Source organism: Oncorhynchus keta, chromosome 17 (genome assembly GCF_023373465.1).
Source record: "Oncorhynchus keta strain PuntledgeMale-10-30-2019 chromosome 17, Oket_V2, whole genome shotgun sequence".
Classification (NCBI taxonomy): Eukaryota; Metazoa; Chordata; class Actinopteri; order Salmoniformes; family Salmonidae; genus Oncorhynchus; species Oncorhynchus keta.
The window spans coordinates 17,734,771-17,759,094 of NC_068437.1; the positions used below are offsets into that span (position 1 = coordinate 17,734,771).

At 42.8% G+C, this 24,324-nt stretch overlaps 1 protein-coding gene across 1 annotated transcript in view; it reads left to right on the forward strand.

Annotated features, from left to right (window-relative positions):
• Window positions 1–24,324, forward strand: part of LOC118396540 (protein kinase C-binding protein NELL2-like) — a 97,160-nt gene that overhangs the window by 28,214 nt on the left and 44,622 nt on the right. Inside the window, exons 11-14 of the mRNA XM_052465635.1 lie at window positions 445–550; window positions 886–1,014; window positions 11,017–11,142; window positions 24,060–24,182. Coding sequence (XP_052321595.1) covers window positions 445–550; window positions 886–1,014; window positions 11,017–11,142; window positions 24,060–24,182 — 484 coding nt within the window. The remainder of the gene's footprint in view (window positions 1–444; window positions 551–885; window positions 1,015–11,016; window positions 11,143–24,059; window positions 24,183–24,324) is intronic.

The window sequence follows — 24,324 nt, forward strand, 5'->3', positions numbered from 1 at the left end:
AATCAGCATCAGTCAGGTAGACAGGGTGGAGAGGAGTCAGGGCATTAAAGATGGCTGTTAAAGAGATGGTGGGAGAGGGAGCCCCCTAATTACATTTACTCCGTCTAATCACACAATCGGGGACAATTGCACTGGTTTCATATCCTTCTCTGTTCAATTTGTTATCATAAACCTCACTAGATAAGAGAATCAACATGCAGAGTCTTACTACAGCGCAGCAGCGCTTAACACTAACCTGAAATATGTATACATTACTGCTATTGACCATCATTATGTCATTTTAGTCGGGAAGTTGTGCACAGTAGAGAGGGAAGCACACCATGGATGCCTAATTGCCTGATTAAATTTGTGCCTTATCAAATCTGTGGGAAACCAGCAGCTGAGCTAATCTAACCCTAATGAGGTTGTGTCTCATATTGTTTCTCATTGTTTCCCTGTTACTAGGAGACGGCTATGCATCGGGTCGTCATGACTACCCCCTGTCCTGAGCTCAACTGTCCAGAGTCCGAGCAAGTCAACCTCACCGACAGGTGCTGCAAAGTCTGCAGAGGTATGGGAAAATACACACTCCTGCCTATAAAGGCATTTCACTGTACATTAAAACGTAAAACTCTATATCAGTGGTTTCCAACCAGAGGTACTAGGACCCCTGGGGGTACTTGGCTTATCAACAGGGGGTACTTAATAAAACTCATAAGACTATAGGCAATATTCAGTTGGTGGTACAGTAACCGAATAATGTTGGGAACCACTGCTCTACAAAACAGATTACAAACCTAAAAAGAATCAGCAAATCATTACAGGAATCATTGCAACAACAAAAAAACACCTGGACTCAGTCTGAGAGGAGGGACCTGTGTGTAACCTCTGACCTCTGTGCCCTAGGTCATGATTTCTGTGCGGAGGGCCACGGCTGTGTGGAGCACTCTGACTGTATTAACTTGGAGGCTGGGGCCCGCTGCAGCTGTAAGGATGGCTTCCGCCCGCTCCGAGATGACAACGCATACTGCGAAGGTACACAAAGGATTCTAGTAGAATAACACTAGAATTGATAAAACACCTTCGATTGAACTGTTTCTCTCCAAGAGTGGCAGAATCTCTTTTCATTTTGTGAACTTAGGTCGAACTGCAAGGGCTTTGTGACAGCATCATTTTGAGGTTGCAAAAATTGAAAGAAGAAAGTCTTCCAACACATTGAGAGATGACATACTGTTGGACAGACTGTCTGCTGTAATTTGTGTAGAGGTATTAGTCATAGGTACGGATTGTGCGTTCACGTGCTATTCGGAACTAGGACACTCTGAAATTTCAGACTTGCTAAGTGATTGTAGTTTATATACAGTATGTGCCCCGTTCAACCAGTTAGCAAGTCGGAAAGTGTCCGATCCAGGGACTTACTTTCACCGACAGTCAAATCACTGTATGCTTTTGTCTGCTTTCGGTCAGTCTCTACTGTGTATTGACATGAACATACAGAACGCTCCCTAGCTGTGTTTGTCTCACTGTCAAGAACGCATGATGAGCAGAGACCCTCATAAGTAGTGCTATTCATCATGAATGCGGGAATATTCATTGCTGATTGCATGTCACACTGATGTTTCAGGCCATGGTGTTAACTCTAGTAAAACAAACGGGGCCAATTGCAGCCATCGACGGCTACTATATTATTCCCAGCTGATCTCTCGTTAAACCATCAATACGCTCTAAATTCACCCGCACAGCTGATCTTATTTGCAACCATTATTGGTTGCCACATTATCGCTCCCTGAAAGATGATGTCGGCGTTAACTTAGTCTTGCGTGCTACCAGTCTTTCGAGATATTTTCACCCTCTTGTGGGTGTTATCATCAAAAACAACTTGATATTTTCACCCTCTTGTGGGTGTTATCATCAATAACAACTTGATATTTTCACCCTCTTGTGGGTGTTATCATCAAAAACAACTCGGGACCTACTTTTTGAGAAGACTAAGGGCGGTTGATCTATTTGACAATCATCCTGTACAAATGAAAGTATTTCCTCATTAGCTGTGGCAACGTTGTATGAATGGAAAACTAATGCTGGTGTAGCTCATGTTATTTTATTTGTTTTCAATTCATGTAATCCATTAAATGCAACTGTCTTATCGAGATAAAATATCCCGGGACTATTTGAAATGTGTAACTAAATCAAGTCGACTGAGTTTTATAATCTATATTTTTTTAATCAAATGAAAAATGCAGGCTAATAGTTATTTCAAATGAATATATATTATATTATTTAGCCATTTAAGGTGAAACGTTTGAATGAATAAGACCTATTACGTCTATATTCTTATACTCAAATGCGATTTTGTTTACATTCATCAGCCTTACGGTTTCCGGTGCTCCTGATAGGTCGATATTTCACTGGGGGCGGGAGTAGAGAGCAGACGCAGCTGTCTGGTATCATAATCACTTGACACGGAAACAACAAGAGATCAAATGATCTGCGGGGTTTTTTCTCGTGGGTTTTTGGTTGCAAGCAAGTCTGCTTTAACACACTAGTGCATGTAATCTCCCTGTTATTAGCGTTTGAAGAAATCCAGCTGTAATGCGTAGCACATCGCTACGTTTCGCCTGTTGGTTGCCATACACCCAATGCGTTTGATCTTTTCATGATTGTTTTCTTATTTAACAGATGCTGATATGTTTTATACTCTATGGCGATTTGGCCCTCCACTTTTGAAGATTGGAAAATGTGTCAATACTTCAAGGACATTTAATCACATGAACTGCCTACTAAAATACATGCAAAAAAACATTATATAAACAAACTGTGAATATAGATGTCTTCGCCGGTCCTTCCCTTCTTCAGTGGAAATTCCCACATACGTTTTGCTTCTTACTCTACGGCATCTTCCTGGGATGATCAGAGAAGTGACTTCTCCATCTGCGGTGCTGTAAAATCTACAATGTTCACCCAACTCATAGTAATACATGTGGGGTTCCGGGAGCTAAATCTATGGATGACGTTGATGACAAGCGCAAATAAGCCATCAAATCTCGACTCCATATCCCTTTCATCCTCGTTACTTCACTCCGTGCCTGTATGCATACATGCCCTACTTTTACCAAGCTGATGAATTCCCCCCAACTTCTCTCTTCTGTCACCTTCACCAGCATCAGTGCGATGTCTTTGGTTACATGTTCATTGGCCCTAATAACCAGGAGGGGAAATGCATGTGTTAAGAAGATAACAGCCATTCCTGACCTCCTCTCAGTCTGTTTTAACATGCTAAATATGATCAGTTGGTCAGGTAATTATAATGTCTCAGGGAATTTGCATAATTGAAGATGCTATCAGCCCCCTGTCTCCAATTAATGGAGTATAAAGGTCTCTGGGCTGCAGGTTAAGCTCCTGCCGCATGGCACCACCTCCACCTCAACTCACCACCTCCACCTAAACTCACCACCTCCACCTCAACTCACCACCTAAATTGACCACCTCCACCTCAACTCACCACGTCCACCTCAACTCTCAACTCACCACCTCCACCTCAACTCACCACCTAAACTCACCATCTCCACCTCAACTCACCACCTAAACTCACCACCTCCACCTCAACTCACCACCTCCACCTCAACTCACCACATCCACCTCAACTCACCACCTAAACTCACCACCTCCACCTCAACTCACCACCTAAACTCACCACCTCCACCTCAACTCACCACCTAAACTCACCACCTCCACCTCAACTCACCACCTAAACTCATCTTCTAAACTCACCACCTCCACCTCAACTCACCATCTAAACTCACCACCTCCACCTCAACTCACCACCTCCACCTCAACTCACCACCTCCACCTAAACTCACCACCTCCACCTCAACTCACCACCTCCACCTCAACTCACCACCTCCACCTCAATTCACCACCACCTCAACTCACCACCTCAACTCACCACCTAAACTCACCACCTCCACTCACCACCTAAACTCACCACCTCCACCTCAACTCACCACCTCCACCTCAACTCACCACCTAAACTCACCACCTCCACGTCAACTCACCACCTAAACTCACCACCTCCACCTAAACTCACCACCTCCACCTCCCTCCGCTGCGTACTGGCTGCACCACTTCTCAAGCCAGCAGAGACTGGTGCTTTTGCCCACTCTAAGTTGGAGGGAAGAAGTTTGGTAAATACTTGTAAATCTAGGAGGAAGACGTGTCCAAGTTCCTGTACACCCAGGGTAAACGCGAAGGTTGAAGTTGTGTGCCTATTTCAATATAGGTTTTGGCTCTATTTCACTTACATGTAGTTGCATCCAGTATCCCCTGAGAGAAGATGCTGAAACACCCAACAGCAGTATTGTGACATGTTTGGAAATGAATAAGATCTATAGTTGTTTCAATGCCAGCCATTCCATTCAACACAGTGGTGGTTAGAACCAGACTCATCTCGAGAGCGACCCAGGTCCCTGCATGAAATTGGATGGGGGTGTGAAGAGGGTTACTTCTGAAACTGCGGAGGGACAAAATTGACTCAATTTTCTGATGTTCTCACAAAAGCAATTGATTTTTTTTGAGGGGCTTCTGGAAATCATTTACACTATGAGTATTGTGCCCTGCAAAAAGAATCGGAACCGCCAACATAGTTGTTTTGCGGATCACACAAGTGTCTGACAGAATGTTGGTGTTCCTATAATAGTCGGGACAAAGGTAGCTACACCATTTTGCTGTTGAGGGTTGGTATGCATCAGTATACAGATGGAATAGCTGTTTGTCAGCCTCAGTATCAGACCACAGAACACATGAGATGGATTCCAATAGACAGGCTCATGTGCTACACACAATATACATAATGTAAATAAAGTACGCCGTGTACACGTACAATTCCCTTCAGCCATCTGGTTGGCATCAGATCGGTGTGGTATCTCAGGAAAATACATACACTGGCTCTTTAAAACAGTCCTAGGTCACTGATGTGCTGAACATAGCCTATGAGATCACTCCTGTGTAAATGTTTCATAGAAGCAGTGGTAGCAGAGCCTCAGGGGGAGACTCTCCTCTCCCAGCCTCTCTCTGCTCATAGAGTGCTGTTCTCTCAGACAGAAAAGCACAGCGCCCCATCCCCTCAGAAGGCAGTCATGTAGAAGGCGTATTTTCCAACACGGATCCATGTGATGGGTAGTGTATTAAACATCTCTATTAGAGTGAAAGCCAAGCTGCTGTGGCCAAGTGACAGACTGTGATTGTCTCTAGATTGAGTCATCTGTAAAGCGCCCAAGGTTGAAGCTAATATTAGTACTCTAGTACCACAGGAGAAAAGGGACGGAGCAGCTCGCATTGTTTTCTTATACTCAAATAATTGTTTTCATATTATTTTCTGGCGTATCTGAAAATGAGTATAGTGTCTATTTTCTTCAAAGACCTCCTTTATTCAGATGATTCACTCACACAGGCTTATTTACACCATTTTGTCCCGAGATCAAAAGGACATCGTTCTAAATGCTTCTCCGTTTTGACTATTGCTATCTGCACATTGGTGGCATTCAAATGCAAACCAAATCACATTGGTTCAACTGGTGTATGTTTTGCATGCATATCATTGCATTCGTGGAGCGGTATAGAGTAGTAGAGTCGGGCGCTTGCAGGGGTTGCACACATGGGCACATTTTTAGGCTGGGGTCTGGGGGAAAAAGTGGCCTGTTTATAAACAAATTCCATGCAATTCTAAGTCATTTTACTTGACTGGAGACTTCGGCAGAATCTTTTTTAATATCGCACAAATGATCGAAATGACAGGCTACTTTGACACCGACAAACTGAGAATCTGAGATCAATGAAAACGACCTTGTCTTGAATCCATCAATAGTGTAGGCCAGGTGTGTGGAGACACATATATCATACAATATGAGGAGGAAATTATAGTCCTAAAAAAGCTTTGCCGTTTCACTGACTCACCCAATGATGTGCAGCTCCCTCACCGTTGATGGCCGATGCGCTCATGCCAAAAGCCTATCTCTTGTTTTACTGTCTAAAACCATGCTGTTCACTGAATAGGCCTATTTGGAAGTTGAAACACTATTTTGATAGCCTACAGACAGATTAGAGTCTTCTCTTTTCAGCAGGAGCCATTTGCTTTCCAACTGGTGTTTTCCAACCGGTGTTTTATCTGAAAGAATTGTGAAAGGTTTGTTCACTGATAGATTTGCTGTGTGCTCTCGACTATACGCTATGCTTTGTGATTGGGCCACACACAATCCACAGGTAGGCAATTTTTTGTTAAGCTATTGATCCTCTGTGGTTAAATTATAGGCCTAGTACTATTGAATTATTATGAATTATTTCATTTATTTCTGAACAGACAATAGTACTGTAATTCTATAACTTCGGCAGCACCTCCAGCATCCTTCCAGCAGCTCTGATTCTATAAGGAAATAAATGATGAAGCGCAACACTGGAGAGATGAGAGTTGCAGGCTCATGTCTATCAGAGCAGAGAGAGATCATAGACAGTGAATCTCATTCTAGTTCTGTGAGATACAGGCGCGCTTCTCTCTCACCACAGCAACGGCCACATGTTCTCTAGGCTACAATGTTGCGGAAACCATAAACCTGGGCTGACCCAACCCGAATCAATACTTAGCTTTTCAGCCCACGCCTGATATTCTATGTTTTCACATTAGACAGGAGAATTACAGTGGAGGCAACTCGAATGAACTCTGATTGCTTTAGTTATAATGTTAACATTGCAAACAGGGACAATTCATTTTCATGCCATGAGAGCGACCGGAGACAAAACAGGCCAAAACTGAGAAGTGGCGGATTAAATGAAGCACTGGTTGTATCCCATCCAGTGATAACTAGGTAGCCTGTGGCATGTTGCTGTTTGTTGTAATGTCACAAGATGGAGGGGGGCTAATTGGCATTTACCAAAGAGCATCCTACTAGGCACAGGCGCCAATTAAACGTCTTTTCAAAGTTGATTCAACGTCATTTCATTGAAACGTGGAAACAACATTGATTCAACCAGTGTATACCCAGTGGGATGGCTCATCCCACATCACAATCACTGCTGGGATGAGCCTGAGGTCTGACACACACACACACACACACACACACACACACACACACACACACACACACACACACACACACACACACACACACACACACACACACACACACACACACACACAAACTCCACCATCCCGAACCCGCTGTGTGCCAGCAACACCAAACACTCTCTGTGTGTGAGCGTGCAAACACCACAAGAGCTGACAAAAACCCTGCCGTGTTGAAAACCAGGCCAGTGTGGAAATAGCAACAGTACACGACAACAACAGCGCTCCTATCCCTCAAAAATCACCAGGCAGAGACACTTCCCTCTGTTTGTCAGCATTACCTAGCGCTACTAGCACCTTATTCATTGGTTAGACCTCTGCCCCTTCTCTGGGACACAGAGAGAAGGATGACAGATGATGGTGGGGATTCATTGATTCATGCAAAGAGGCAAATCTCCTCAAGATTAATGCGTGTCAGGAAGGAGAGTAAGCCCACTCACTCCGTCAGCCAAATGTCACCATCATTTCCTAACATCCCACTGGTCACAGATAGTTTTGATTTACATTTGGTTGAGTTGTCAACGAATGTGAATCCAACAAAAACAATTACTATGTATTTAGGTTCAAATGTGGGGGACAAAAATACTAAATTCTCTTACGTTGATGACGTTTTGCAAGTCCAATGCATTTCCCACATTGATTCACCGTCATCACATAGGATTTTTGTTGTTGAAATGACGTGGAAACAATGTTCATTCAACCAGTTTTTGCCCAGGGGGATGTTTGATAGCCTAAGCAAGGAGTTTATTCCATAAAACACATTAGCATTAATCTAGCTTGTTGTGGCACACACACACACACACACACACACACACACACACACACACACACACACACACACACACACACACACACACACACTGCATTCCTCATTGTCTGGTGAGTTTGTTCATACCAGTCCATTATTCTAAACTCAGGTACTGTACTGGGCTAATTCCTCTCACTTCATTTGCCCTGTGATTTATCACTTGTGGTTATTGCCCTGCTAAAAAGACAATGCCTCTGCTTTTTAAGAGGAGACGGATCTGTTGTTGCATCCTAATGTGCTTCTTTTCAATCCATTGTGTTAATTGTCTCGCTTCCCAAAACAGTTTGAGGCTTTTCCATCTTTGTTTTGGTCTTTTTAAAAGATCACTCATTGAGGAAATAATTACCTGGTGTTTGGAAGAGATGAAGAGATGTTGAGCACCACATTTTCTTGTATCTTGCCCATTAAAACACAAGCAGCAAAGCATATCATCTCCTTACCAATGTTTAGGTAATTGTTCTGAAGAGATAGTAATGGCCTCCTAGTTGTTTTACTGAGAGGCCCGTTTGGGTAGAGTGAATAAAACATGTAGTTTGGAAATAATCGGAGGCTCTGGGGATTTTAACAATAAAGAAACAAGCGGATTAAAAAATGGTTCACTCCTTTATCAATTACAGCAGCAGACTTTGCTAAATAAAGAAAATGGAGTTACATTGACTCTCCCTCCTACTGTTGAGGCAATAGTATCACAATAAGTGGGGTACTGCCTAGACATATTGAGCACCTCTTTTGTTATCATAATACATAGAATCGTTAGGAACATAATACATACAGTAAGCACGTAGTGAATTGTCTGAAAGACAGAAATGTCTACTTAAAATCTCTCCAAACAGAGAAGCCTGTCTTTATACTCCGTTCACAGTCAAGGGCTAGCTAACTGCGCTGTGGTGAATTTCATTGAGTTGCTTTACTACTCAGTCTGTTGAGACACACAGCCGTTGTCTTTCCTCTGACTACTAGCCCTGCCGTGGTGGGGGACTCTGTGAACTGTGTGAGAATATCAGCAAACAATCTGGCAGCCCATTTCAGTAGCAGTAGCAGAGATTTTACATCAACTGTTTGGGTAAATGAGCCCAGGCAGCAGAGAGAGGCTGTTGGCAGCATGGGGTGGTCTGGGAGTCTTTGTCGGCCCTCCAACAGGGACGCCACTGTTATCTCCTGACTCCCAGACTTCCACACAGCAGTATGGTTCACAGATAGGAGGCCGCTCCACATTAGGAATCCACAGGGGCGTTTTATGGCTCTGAAATGACCAGGATGTGCAACAACTGGAATATGATTTCTATCTGAATTGATATGACTGAGTCTACATATTATGTCTGCCACTGTTATGTTTTAATGTAATGACAAATAAACTACTCCGGCTATTGAGTTGAAATGATACTGCTTACAATTATGTTTCGTATTCTTATCTTTGCTTATTTTTTTATTGTTGTTGCATTGTGGCGAAGGAACCTGCCAGTAAGCATTTGCTTGAACAGTGTATGCCATATGTATCCTGTACATACGAGTATATAAGACTGTCCTCTTAAACAAATGAACCTCTGACTCATCTACGTATGACTGTGATGGATTCAGCCTTTGTAGAAAGGGGGTGGGGGGTGAGATAAACGAAAGTCATTCTCTGCCCATCCATCCAGCGTGCCAATGACTTGATCCAGATCGTTCCATTGAGAGATAAAAGCCGCCGGTGACTCTGCTATTCTTTTAGGGTGGCACATCGCATGTCGCTGCAGTGACAGGCCAATCAAGGAAATGGACTGGACTAATGGAGATGGAGATTGTTCATGCTCCCTCGCTAGCCGCTTGGCCAGCGAGCCCCGTCGTCCACTACGCAGGCACGTTCCAACAAATTGTTTCATCGAGCGTTATGCGTGTCACGAGGGGGAAGATGGATGACGTCCTACAGTTAATAGGCTCTAAATCAAAGCCACCGCATAGACAGCCAATCACAAGCCCGAACAAGTGTCACCTAGGGCCCCCGCTCAAGGTTACTGCCCGCTATAGCTGCCCGCTGTGGAGAAACAGTCCGTACCTCTCTCTCCCCCCATCTCACTCTCCATCCCCCTCTCATAGCCAGTAACATGGTTCATTTAGTGAAGGCCAACTCATTTAGTGGGCGACGTGTTCAATAATTGGTGGGATTCATTGTGTTTTATCTGGTATTCAGTGGATGGTTGAATAGAAGGAATGATCAAGAGCTGGGGGCAAAGCAGAGTGTCAAGTAGAGTGGATTTGAATACAGCACAGCCAGAGATGGTGTATGCTGTGGTGGTTGGAAGAGGCAACCAAGGACATGTAAGCGGGTGAACGAGATGCATATACAATGCATTTTCATATCAAATGATGATGTTTTCCAATATGGTTGGCAAGGAAGCAGAGAGTGAGTAGCTTAAGGTGCACATGTGTTTAAATACAGAGTGAATACATTTCTTCAGGTCAAGGACCTCTATCTCAACTCCAGTTGGGTTTTCACAGTTGGTCTATTTACATTTGGCGTATTGCAATCTACAGCAGCACTGCCATATTAATACAGTTGAGCTCTGTTTGCATTGCACTACGTTGCATCACAATGCGAACGTCTGTTTAGCCCCGTCAGTTTCATGGAGATACAGCGTCTCGTGTAAGATGCTTTCAACTTGGCTGTTTCTTTGTGGACCACGAAGAGTTGCTGTTACTAAAGGTTAGCAGCTAATGGGATTATGAATAAATGAATAAAATATTGAATCTACTGCCTTGTGGAGTGTCATGATGCATAAGTAAAAGATATATAGAGTTTTGGGAGGTTGGACCAAATGGGAATTGACGACCTGACTACCCCATTAAACACAGTACGTAGACCACAGTAAGAGTAAAGGATGTTCTTCTTTGAGTACATGGAACATCTACAGTAGAACCACAGCTGCCTCCAGTGTTTCCCTCTCCTCCCCCTTATTTCCCCCAGGGTCTCCACTGTTAAAGATAAACTATCCATGGGCTCTCCCTGTCTCCCTCTATGAGGCGTTAAGGCTGAACTGGGGTCTGAACTAGGTCTTTAGTGGAGCCCCAGTTAGAGGAGCCTAGTGTTGACCATGCGTGACCTGCTCACCCCGTTCTCCCTCTCTCCTCACTGTAGATATCGATGAGTGTGCGGAGGGGAAGCACTACTGCAGGGAGAACACCGTGTGTGTCAACACCCCCGGATCCTTCATGTGCATCTGTCACAGGGGATACATCAGGATCGATGACTACTCCTGCACAGGTGAGTTCTTTCTTCTGGCAGACTGTCTTATAGCTGCTACCAGAAACCCATACTGTACTTGTTTCATGCTTATGGCTTCACACTAAACTGTTGAAAGCGGCATTGGGAGGGAGTGTGTGTGTATGTTTGTGTGTGTGTTTGCGTGTGTGTGTGTGCGCGGGTGTGTTTGCGTGTGACTCATGATTGTGAGGCTTTTTACATTTACATTTACATTTAAGTCATTTAGCAGACGCTCTTATCCAGAGCGACTTACAAATTGGTGCATTCACCTTATGACATCCAGTGGAACAGCCACTTTACAATAGTGCATCTAAATCTTTTAAGGGGGTGAGAAGGATTACTTTATCCTATCCTAGGTATTCCTTAAAGAGGTGGGGTTTCAGGTGTCTCCGGAAGGTGGTGATTGACTCCGCTGTCCTGGCGTCGTGAGGGGGTTTGTTCCACCATTGGGGGCCAGAGCAGCGAACAGTTTTGACTGGGCTGAGCGGGAACTGTACTTCCTCAGTGGTAGGGAGGCGAGCAGGCCAGAGGTGGATGAACGCAGTGCCCTTGTTTGGGTGTAGGGCCTGATCAGAGCCTGGAGGTACTGAGGTGCCGTTCCCCTCACAGCTCCGTAGGCAAGCACCATGGTCTTGTAGCGGATGCGAGCTTCAACTGGAAGCCAGTGGAGAGAGCGGAGGAGCGGGGTGACATGAGAGAACTTGGGAAGGTTGAACACCAGACGGGCTGCGGCGTTCTGGATGAGTTGTAGGGTTTAATGGCACAGGCAGGGAGCCCAGCCAACAGCGAGTTGCAGTAATCCAGACGGGAGATGACAAGTGCCTGGATTAGGACCTGCGCCGCTTCCTGAGGCAGGGTCGTACTCTGCGGATGTTGTAGAGCATGAACCTACAGGAACGGGCCACCGCCTTGATGTTAGTTGAGAACGACAGGGTGTTGTCCAGGATCACGCCAAGGTTCTTAGCGCTCTGGGAGGAGGACACAATGGAGTTGTCAACCGTGATGGCGAGATCATGGAACGGGCAGTCCTTCCCCGGGAGGAAGAGCAGCCCCGTCTTGCCGAGGTTCAGCTTGAGGTGGTGATCCGTCATCCACACTGATATGTCTGCCAGACATGCAGAGATGCGATTCGCCACTTTTTCAAAAGCCTGCTTTTTATAAAAAAAGCTTTTTATAACACCTGCAGAACATATCATGTGAGAAACACGTTAAACACTGCATAGCCACGGACGCTATGTTAACATAGACGTTGTATATATATAGAGAGAGATAGAGAGAGAGTTTAAAGCGTTCCTAACACACATACGACGGAATCTGTTGCCTCAGTAGGCTACAGTAATTATGCATAGCTTATTAATTTAATGCTCATGTATAGAAATTAATGTCAGGGTTTCAGTCGCTCCTATTGGATTTGGTCCGATTACCGCAGGCCACATGAGAGTCATATGCACACAAATCAAAAAGGAATGTTTGTAATTCTGTCCACTTTGCTGCTTTATAGTGTGGTAGAATTAGTTGGCATTAGCCCGGGCTGGTGCATCTTAGATGAATACTGGTATGAATTAGTATTGATTTTGGGAAGCTATTGGCTGCGTTTGCTCTGTGCTGATTACAAAGCAGATTGCTGAATACATTGCGTAATGTAATAACTGAATGGTTGAGAAACGCCACAATTACACCATTCAATTCCAATGGTAGATTGAGCGAGAACTCAGCATTAATGTGCATCTGACCATGATTATACTGACAAAATCTACAATTATCTTTGTGTTCATTCCGCCTATTTTTTCAGCTTTTCTCTTCTGTTATGTCGTATATAGAGTTGATAACAATGTCAGGATTCGCTGTTAAAAACGCTCCAAGTGTGGTTCATTTGTGCGGTTTACTTTTGTCCTCTGAAAGTTCTAGGAGTTAAAAGTGCATGGCCTTTTGCTGTGTTAGGCCAGATTTACTAAGTTTGCACACGGTGTTTTTCTATTGTTGTGACTTAGATGAAGATCAGATAAAAATGTTGACCAATTTATGCAGAAATTCAGGTAATTCCAAAGGGTTCACTTACTTTTTCTTGCCACTGTAGGTACAGTATGGGGTGTGGTCGTCATGATTTGTGGGAGTTGCTTACAGTGTGAGTTACTAGCCTAAGTAGATCCCTGTGTGTGTCATCTCTGAAGAGGAGGCTGTACAACACATTCCTTCTGCATCTGTCATTTTAAAAAGCCATTTGCACTAATGCACACTAACTCAGCAAGGAGGAGAGGAGGCAGAGAGGGAAGAGAAAGAACGAGGCAGAATGCGAGGAGCTGCCTGCCTGGGTTGAGACATGCCAGAGAGAAGGGCTGGTCCTAAATGGCACCGTATTCCCTTTATAATGTGCTACTTTTTACTAGAGTACCGTAGTACCAATGGTGCCATTTGGGATGCAGAGAGAGAGGATTCAGGCCCGCTGCAGTGCTGCTTCCCTCCCCCCAGCCACCCCTCCCCGCTGAGCTTCTGGCTTTGACTGAAGCAGTAAGAGTCTAAGTCCCACCAAGATAATGCAACAACACGGCAGAGTTGTTACATTTCCTGCCTGCCATCTATCCATACCTCTGGTGGAGTTTTTCCCTCGTCAATGGGAATGGGAATGAGAAGAAGATATGTTAATAGGAGGTTTGAGGCTGTCTGTGTATTTCAGAAATGTTTCAGAAGGAATAATCAGGAGAATTCTCACTCATCTTTTGTTCTCTGATTTATTCTGTGAAGAAGAGACACACCTTGCCTACTCAGTCTTTTTCCATGTGTTTTCCTTAGACACACCCGGAATTTATATTCCACTCACAGTTATATTTCTATGTATCTATGAGCCGGATGCAAATGTTATTGTCTAAGTAATATGTCTCCTCTTCTGCAACCCATTTGTTTCACCGATTTACAAGGATGATTAATACCATAGCCCAGTGGATATATTTTTGTAACTATGTATTACACATAGATTCTTATTAAAATGCCTTCAAGTCTAAATTCAGTCGTGCATTTCCCTATAAAAGCCAATTTCATGATTAAACTGAGGCGTATTCAGGGGGGCTGATGTAATGACTTTCTGCCTACTACAGTAAAGTTATTGTCGTAATCTCTCTGAGTTATTGGACTATCAGTGTACATTCACAATCATTGCCTCAGCGCATGCTATAGAATCGTTCATATAGAGCTACTCTCCACCTCTTATTCCAATATTAAAAATATTAATTATGGTTCAATTGGACTTAATTCAAAACGTGTCCGAGGACCCATATGTGTCGAAATCTAATCAAACCGACATTTGATAACGTTAGAGAACATACCCAAAAGGCACTCCGTCCTACAATAGATTCATGTTTAGATCCAGAGTAGGCTATCTCCCCCATTCCTGTTGTTCAGTGATATATTTGAGATAGGGTTGTGCTCTAAGCTAGCCAGAGGGTTTTGTTCGTTATTAATGGCAATCAAACATCTGTTTCTGTTTGAACAAGGTCCATAGGTAATGGGCTATTCCCCAAGTGGCTTAGAAAATAAATATTGCACCAGCTCAACAAAACACTAAACTAACCATATATCTCCCACGTCCATTATAATAACTCATTTGGATGAAATATGAGGATCTTTCTTATTCTCCATGGATTTTTAGCAATTAATAGATTGTACACTCAGCATAAATAATGTACAAGTTGCCTAACGACACCCTTATTTCTCCATAAGTGCATGTATCTATACTAGTGTAGCTATACTAGTCTGCACATTGAGAAAGAAAATATTACAGTTACACATACAGGTATAGCGAGTAAGAAAGACGACACTTGTTTAATTTAGTTACTCTACAATTTTAACAGTAATTCTGGAATAACATTTGACTACAGTGGGATGAATCAGGGTCACACAGAGTGTTTCTTGGTAGTCTTAAACAAATCTACTTTGAAACAAAAGTATACACCTCACACACATTGTTATGGGCTTCAAAAAAAAGAAGGCATCCGTACTGTCACATATAGAGTTGAAATGTATTCAGTTTTGAGCTTGAATCTGAATATTGCACTAACATAGAAACACCATATTTTCGGGGTACAAAATAAATACATGTTTATTAATTATGAAATTATGAAAAATATGAATAACATTCCACCCATGAGGCCACTCGAGGGCGATTTGATCATTTGACTGCAGGAAAGGCTAAACTGCCTACAAGGCTAAACCCAGGAGATGTTCTACAGTAACAGCATAAGGTTCTGCGTTCACATGTCTCTGGGTCTTTGGAGCCAGTGGGTTGAAGTGGACATTAAATTTACATAATACACCCTGCAGTGAAGGAGGTCACTATTTCAATTCCCAGCCGGCGACAGACTCACTCCGCAGCCACACTGACTTCATGTTCTTCTCCAAATGAAATATGTATTACCAAAGCCTCAACACAACCCCTTTCCTCCAAGTCCAATAGATCCATGAAAGAAAGGAGCATCCAACGTTCCCCTGCTCTTTGACTAGCATTTTACCCTTGATGTTGAAGGTCAAGATAGCCCTTCTCTCTTCCTCCCTCCCCAAAGTGCCTGGAGCGCGCCCCTCGCTCCTAGAGATTAGTGGCTTATCCATGAAAGGTGGCAGATTGGCTGTGTGCTGCGGCCTTTGAATGTTATTAGAGTGCTGCTGTCCTGAGTTGTGTGTGGAGGGGTGTGAGGGGTGTGTATGTGCCCCCACTCTAATCCTATGATAACCAGACCAGCTCTGGCCTCAAAGCTAGAAGAAAGGGAGGGAGGGAATGAGAAAAGGAGGGCGGAGGGGGGATGGAAGAAGGGCGGAGGTGGGGATCGGTGGGCAGCGAAGATTAGAGAGGATGACATCCACTGTGTGAAGTCAAAGGGCCTGGCAGAGGATTATGGGAAAATAGTGTGCCTTGGCCCCTGTCTCTCTTCCCTGTCCTTTCACGCTTTGTTCACAATCTATTCCATCTCAGATAGTGAATCTAATGATGAATTTGATACTCTCTCAAATATGGAAAACAAATGAACACTGTTTCAACACAGCCTTCACATTTAGACATGTTATTATGATGTGCCTGTCAAGGCCCCAGAATATTTACATTTTGCATAAAGATCAATGAGTCTCTCGCAGAGTTGTCCATAGGTTTGTAAGTATCTCGATTAACTGTTACAGTGACTGTTTTCCCACGGCCTGATGCAGTTTTAGAGACAGTGTGTCAGTCAGTTTGTTGGTCAAAGGCTGAGTAGGCTCCGGGCTGGGCTGGGCTGAGGCTCTAGTCAGCCAGTCAGCCAGCCAGTGTGCTGTAGCAGCGGGAGATGGAGAAGAGGACAGCAGCACGCTACCAAGGGATCCCTGGTGACAGCCTGTAAATAATTGATTGTTTATCTGTCTGCAGCATGAGCAGCACAAGTCAGGAAGAAAAACCTTACACAGAGACACACACACACACACACCTTGTCTGCCAATCCCTCTGTCCTGACGATTCAGAGTGATGGCACGCTGCTCTACTGGGCCCGGCAGGCATAGACAGATGTGACCTTGGGCAAATCTCCTCTCTCTTTTTACTCCCCTCTTATATTACAGTTTTATATGCTGCCTGTCTCGGTGGGGACTCAGACCAGGGATGCATCCCAAATGGCACCCTACTCCCTTTATAGTACACTCCTTTTGGACAGGGTAAATGTGCAAATAGTGTGCTATATGGGGAATAGGGTGTCATTTGGGAGCCACCACAGGCAGGTTTTAATTCAGGACATCAGCAGGTGTGATATAGTGCAACAGCAGGACCAGTCTTCCTCCACGTCCTTCACTCTGTCATATATACATCATATGCTCAAAGGAGGAGCTCATCACCATGTCACTTTCAATTTGTTTGAGCCCGATACTGTTCAGGAGATGTAATGGATGGGATGATGACAATGAAATGGATGGAGCTCAGGTCTCTCCCGTGGCACGCATTCTGACTCACATCCCATCCATCCTTCTCACATACAAGACGTTCAAGTTTGAGGGTCCTGCATTTGTTGGGTTAGCTGTATAGTACAATTGTAGAAGTCTGTCGATATGGAAACATTTAGATGAAAGGTGAGGACACAACAGTTCACCTGGCACAAGACTGAATTCAAACATTACACTTGATTTTATGTGCATTTTACATTTGCTGTATTTTTCACTGCGTTTGTTGAAAGCAAAATATGAAAATATTCTGGCTACATTCAGTAATACGATAAGACTGTTCCTGGAGAATGTGGGGTAGGTGCAACATAGGGACTGGACTGTACGTTATTTATAATGAGGGTTACCTGGAGAAAATCGGAACTTTGAAATGAAAATGGATGGCCATCCCTTCAGTAAAATGTATTTTTACCAGAACCTCCCTGAACGCTTGAAGGAAAACAAGTGACCCTCCCCTATACCTGAAATAATAATTAAAACATAGTGGATAGAAGAGAACGTGCCCACCGTTTACCCTCCTAGCACAGACCAGAGCCTTAGATATACCGTTTTAAAAACAGCTCTTCATTTTGTCAGCATTACATGGCAAAGTAAACAGAAGGTTGTGGATTCGCAGACCACCCTGTCCATGGTAAGGGTGAAAAGATCTCAATTATCTATCATCTTATTTGCAGCCTGAGAAAAAAATAGCCTTTTATGAACGCATTTCATCAAATTCTACGTAATTAAGTAGAATGTTTTTTAATACCACAAAAGCACGTTTTAACTTCTATACGGGCTATTGTAGTCTTAAACAAATCTACCTTGAAACAAAAGTATACACCTCACACACATGGTTATGGGCAGAAAAAGACACCTGTACCATGTCAGATATAGAGTTGAAATGTATAATATTTTGAGTTTGCATCCCAATATTGTACTTTATAGGCTACCTGGCTACTTTGTTTACTTAGCAGCCAGATATCGGGTAGGCCTACACTGAGTGTACAAAACATTAGGAACCCCTTTCTAATATTGAGTTGCACACCCTTTGGCCCTCATAACAGCCTCAATTGGTCAGGGCATGGACCCTACAAGGTGTCAAGTGTTCCACAGGGATGCTGGCCCATGTTGACTCCATCGCTTCCCACAGTTGTGTCAAGTTTGCTGGATGTCTGTTGGGTGGTGGACCATTCTCGACACACACGGAAAACTGTTGAGCGTGAAAAACCCAGCAGCGTTGCAGTTCTTGACACACATTCCTCCTTAGGCGACCTGACTTGCTCCTGACTGATTGAGAGTTAAGTATGTTGTTTAAAAGCCTTTGAAAGTATTGAACGTCAGTTGATAGTGACCCGAATCACACATTACTTCTCAAGCAAAGTACATTTTTTTGTCTCCTCAGCTATAGAAGGTTGTAGCGCAGGGTCTGAATGGCAAAGAGACAAACAAAAGAAATCGGACTCAATGTGCGTCGGACTCACGTCTTTCCTCTGCGTTATACGGGTTGTTTCTAGCGTTGCAGACTAAAGCGTTGTCATAGATCGCTTCATATAAACCAGGTCCATTACATTTTTTCAAACTTGTAAGCTAACAAGGGGTAGCCTACGCTTTTAGACATTTTCTTTCACAAAAGCCACAATACCCTTGCATACCCCTTTAATTTGAGCCCTGGTTTTAACTTAACACACCAAGCCCTTCACTGACACGGGAAGTATTTAAGGAGTGCATGGTGACTGAAATAATTGACTGATAAAATCTATGGATAGCAGACTGATTTTGTCTGTCAAACAGGTCGGCCCACCTCTTATTTCTTGAGTAGGAAGAAATAGACTCCAGTACAAAGTGCTCTTGTTGTTAGTAGCCTAAAGTCAAATTATGAATTTTTAAAGGCCTTATCAAATTAGCCTACTTTCAGCACCTATGTGCTGTCCATCTCCATGGCTGCGACTTCATAGCTATGTCAATTACTTGAATATAGCTTATTGTGAGGTCAATAACTCTGATAAAGAGCTTCATTGTGGGTACCGAAACATTGTTTTTATTCAACTCTATTATAGCTCTAGCAAGCTTACCGCAGGTCCTCATCTTCGGGCGCTCCCTCTCAAACTTAATATATTTATTTTTTGGGGTGGAAGCCTTTTGTGCTGCCTAAAGAAGCAAGCCAAAGGGTTTATTTACATCAGCAAGAGCAGGGCTTATGATTGGGATAGCCTATCCATTGCAGTGTAATGTAGTGTAGTCTAGTTTTATATACACCATCCCAACAGCGCAAAATCTCAAAGGAATGACATTTTTGTAAAAATATAACTTTGCCCTGTGCTTCTCCCCGAGCATGCTCTTCGTATAGCCCAGGTCTATAGTATAGGCTATGGATCATTTGATTGAGATCATACTAGACACACTTGATTGTTGCGCGCCCATTGGATCATCAGGGGTGAGGGGCAGCATCAGGCACACATGAAGATATAATGAGCAACTAATTCTCAAACACTGAGCAATATGACATTTAATCAATTACAAATTACATGACCCTCCCCTAGACAAAATAAAATAATACTCTCTCCATGACTGAAATTGAAAAAGCATGACCCTCTCCATTTTTCTCCGGATAACAATTATGTACATTTCAACCACTCCCTAAAATAAAAAAAAATGACAAGAGTTTGAGTGAGAGGACTAACTGGTGTCTCCAAGTGGCCACACACCTCTCCAAAGTGTGCACAGTTCCTAAGTAATTTCAATGCACTGTTATGACTTAAAGAAGAGTCTTCAACTAAGTTACGTTCCCCAGTAAGAAAACCAAAATTGTCACTCAAACAGAAGGGTGAACTAACAAAGAGTCACTGACAACAGGCTAAACGAAACAGGTGGGGTTTTAGGAGGGGCTCTGAAAGACAGTAATTGGGGTGTCCACTGAAAGTTGCATAGCAACAACAACTGGGACCTAAAAGACACCCACCATGGGCACCCATCAAATTTGCCCCTAAGAGCCAAACAAAAGAAAAACCCATACCAAACTTAGAGACAGGAAGCAAACTAAAAAAGTTCAGGAAAACAAAAACAGGGACCGTTAGACAAAGGAATGCTTTTCTAGCAATCAACTAGGGAGCTAAAAGACTCTCCACATCTTTCAAGACATCTGGAACACTGGGCCAGCCACTCTTAAATATCACCTGGGCCAGAACAGGTGATGTAAACTTCTGACCCACTGGAATTGTGATACGGTGAATTATAAGTGAAATATTCTGTCTGTAAACAATTGTTGGAAACATTACTTGTGTAATGCACAAAGTAGATGTCCTAACCAACTTGCCAAAATAATAGTTTGTCAGCAAGAAATTTGTGGAGTGGTTGAAAAACCTAAGTGCATGTAAACTTCCGACTTCAGCCGTATATAGAGGTACGAGTGTAAAGGGCTGCAAAATATATGCATACTGTTCTTTATTCTCATTGTTTAGTAAGATTCATGAGAGCTAGTCCGTGCGTGAGCACAGGAGAGAGAGCTGAATGTGATATTTTAGTCCCCTGCAAGGCTTAGGATGGCCCAGAAATCCACTAACACAAGTGGAAAGAGGACAAAGTGTTACCCAGAGATAAGCAATGCAATGTTATGTCCCATAGGTTTTCCTCTAGTATTACTGATAGATTTGATCAACTATTTCTGGTTCTGTCATTTCACACTGCAGAGCAGACTCAATCAGGATTAGAACATTCTCTCTGCCAAAAGGAGATGGATAATTGGATAACTAATGCCAGGTTTGCGTCCTTTGGGACCTAACTTTTTTGTGTCATTCTAGAGACGGAGTCATCTAAGTTTAGTTTTGTTCATGGAATAATGGTTCACATGAAGTTTCCAGTAGTTTTTGGAAAGTCACAATGCCAAAAAGTTTAGTAACCAACTGCCTTAAGTAGTATACAGTAAGCAAGTACTTATCACGAAGAAGCAATTATAAAACCTCTGCAAAGCTCCACACAGAATAGATGTATTCCTGTGCCCGTGGTATAAAAATCTCACTGTGTGTTCATGGTCAGTTCGAGGGCATGCAGCAGAAATTGCTCGTTCAACTTTGCAATGTGAGTGAGGGAGGATAGATAGATTCCCGAGATAGGTTTGCGTGGGTGGGAGTCAGATACAGGTTTGTCTGCCTCTGTCTCCTGCTGTTAACATGCGATTGGTCTCTGGATAGAGGGGAAGATATCATACACTGCAATTGAGGAACAATGGGAAAGTAATTATTCTTTGAAAGTTGATCAACTTGTAACCCCACTTTTGAGAAAATGGCCCTTGAATGTTTTGGTACACCTACTGGAAAGCTCTTCTTTGTCAACACCCATTCAGCATTATTCACACCCTCTTAACCTGTTGCGTCGAGCAATCCCGTATCCGGGAGCGTAATTATATCCTCAAGCTCATTACCATAACGCAACGTTAACTATTCATGAAAATCGCAAATTAAATTAAATAAATATATTGGCTCACAAGCTTAGCCTTTTGTTAACAACACTGTCACCTCAGATTTTCAAAATATGCTTTTCAACCATAGCTACACAAGCATTTGTGTAAGAGTATTGATAGCAGCTAGCATAGCATTAAGCCTAGCATTCAGCAGGCAGCATTTTCACAAAAACAAGAAAAGCATTCAAATAAAATAATTTACCTTTGAAGAACTTTGGATGTTTTCAATGAGGAGACTCAGTTAGATAGCAAATGTTCAGTTTTTCCAAAAATATTATTTGTGTAGGAGAAATCGCTCCGTTTTGTTCATCACATTTGGCTAAGAAAAAACCCAGAAAATTCAGTCATTACAACGCCAAACTTTTTTCCAAATTAACTCCATAATATCGACAGAAACATGGCAAACGTTGTTTAGAATCAATCCTCAAGGTGTTTTTCATATATCTATTGGATGATAAGTCATTCGTGGCAGTTTGGTTTCTCCTCTGAACCACATAAAAAATAAAATACACGCAGCTGGAGATAATAATAATTGCAATGGAGGACACCAAGCGGGGCACCTGGTAAATGTAGTCTCTTATGGTCAATCTTCCAATGATATGCCTACAAATATGTCACAATGCTGCAGACACCTTGGGGAAACGACAGAAAGTGTAGGCTCATTCACAGCCATATAAGGAGACATTGGAACAAAGAGCATTCAAAATCTGGGGCATTTCCTGTTTGAAATTTCATCTTGGTTTCGCCTGTAGCATCAGTTCTGTGGCACTCACAGATAATATCTTTGCAGATTTGGAAACGTCAGAGTGTTTTCTTTCCAAAGCTGTCAATTACATGCATAGTCGAGCATCGTTTCGTGGCAAAATATCTTGTTTAAAATGGGAACGATATAGCGCCCCCTATATCGAAGAAGTTAAGCCTTAGCCCCACCCATCTCTTTGGATTCACAGGTGAGGCTATGTGGTAAACACACGCTATATCAAATAAAATCTAAGTTTATTTGTCACATGAACAGGATACAGAAGTTGTAAGCAGTACATTGAAGTGGTTACTTATATATTAGCAATATCAAAAACAGAAAGTGTCCAGATAAAATATTTTATCATTATTAGATGACACTTACCCGACACACTTGTCTCTATTGATGGGTCATGTTAAGGAAATGCTATAACCACCCCCCAGCCACATCAACTAAGTGGATGGTTCACTAATGTCCAGACATGTACACATGTTCATGAAATATAATAGATGGCTGTAATCACCCCCAGACACACCTGGCTATAATTTGCTGGATAATGTAATAATTCGGCCGAAGTGGAGTCTTTTGTTTAGACATGTCGCTAGCTAGCTAAACAATGAACCGTTATAATCCCAACTCATACTACTACCAATACAAACATTTTCATAGCTGTAGTATGAATCTGCAGGTAGCTAAAGCTAACAAACTAGGGTCAATGTTAGCTAGCTAACATTAGGCTATAACTAGCAAGGCAAATAGGTTTCTCATTTGAATAATATTACTACACAGATCATACACGTAATTTTAGCTAGCGAGCCAGCAAGCTAATGTTTGCTAACGAACTAACAGTATGCTTTAACTTGCAATAAAAATAACTTTCTTACCCATATACATGGATGAATGCTTCATGGCAGACTGGCACCATTTAACTCTGTTTTGTTTCTAGATACATCTTGTTTGGCCAGCATTGTGTCAAGTCACTCCAGTTCACACTGACCGTGGCGTGTTCAGAAAGTAACTGATCTGTCGATAGAGCCTGATAAATTCAGGGCATCAATGTTGTTGGGAAAATTAGCTAAACTTTTGTAGTTCTCCATGTCTAACGTTATGTCTTTGAAAAACGTCACGGTAGAAAGGACTGTCAACACATACTGAACAGCTCACATTACAGACAGAAACATGGAACATGGAAGACCAATCCAAACTCATCTCCAGATGGGCATGTCCAGCCCATCCATTATCTCAGCCAGTCATTGCTAGCGGGAAGGTTCCTGTCTTTTCCTGTGGCTAAACCAACTAGCCTCGTAATTTAACAATTTGAATCGTTTTTATGGATGGAATACATGTTTGTTATTAAGGCACATGAAAGTTCACATGTTCCAGAAGGCATTTATGCCAAAACGCATTTTTATAAAAGAATACATGTTTATGTTCAAATGCCGCTTCTGTGAAGTAGTGACGTGCAACATACACCTAGTTTTCTGAAACGAGTCATATAAAGAAGGCCAGGTGAAGTTTAGTTTTGGTCTTAAAGGTTCTGCTAAGGTGTGATTCACCTTTCTAAGGGGGTTTTGTTTTGGTCTCAAATGTGCTGTTAAGGTGTGATTGGCCTCTGTAAAATAGAGGGCCAGGTAAGGTTTTGTTTTGGTCTTAAAGGTGCTGTTATGGTGTTATTGACTTGTCTAAGGTGACGTTTAGTTTGGCTCAGGTGCTGTTACGGTGTGATTGACCTGTGTAAGGTGAAGTTTTGTTTTGGTCTTAAAGGTGCTGTTCTGTCTGTTTGTTTTTCTGTTGCAGAGCATGATGAGTGTGTGAGTGGACTACACAGCTGCGACCAGAATGCTCTCTGTTTCAACAAGGTGGGAGGGCACAGTTGCTCCTGTAAGCCAGGATACACTGGTAACGGCACCGTCTGCAAAGGTAAGCTCCACTGACCAGAACCACACACAGACAGATAAAGTACAGATAGTCTCTTGTAGACCATTACTAACGTCCAAAAAGTACATCATTATTTTATCTCTGTCAATTACATTAATCATTACTAAGAACATTTTTTAAGAAC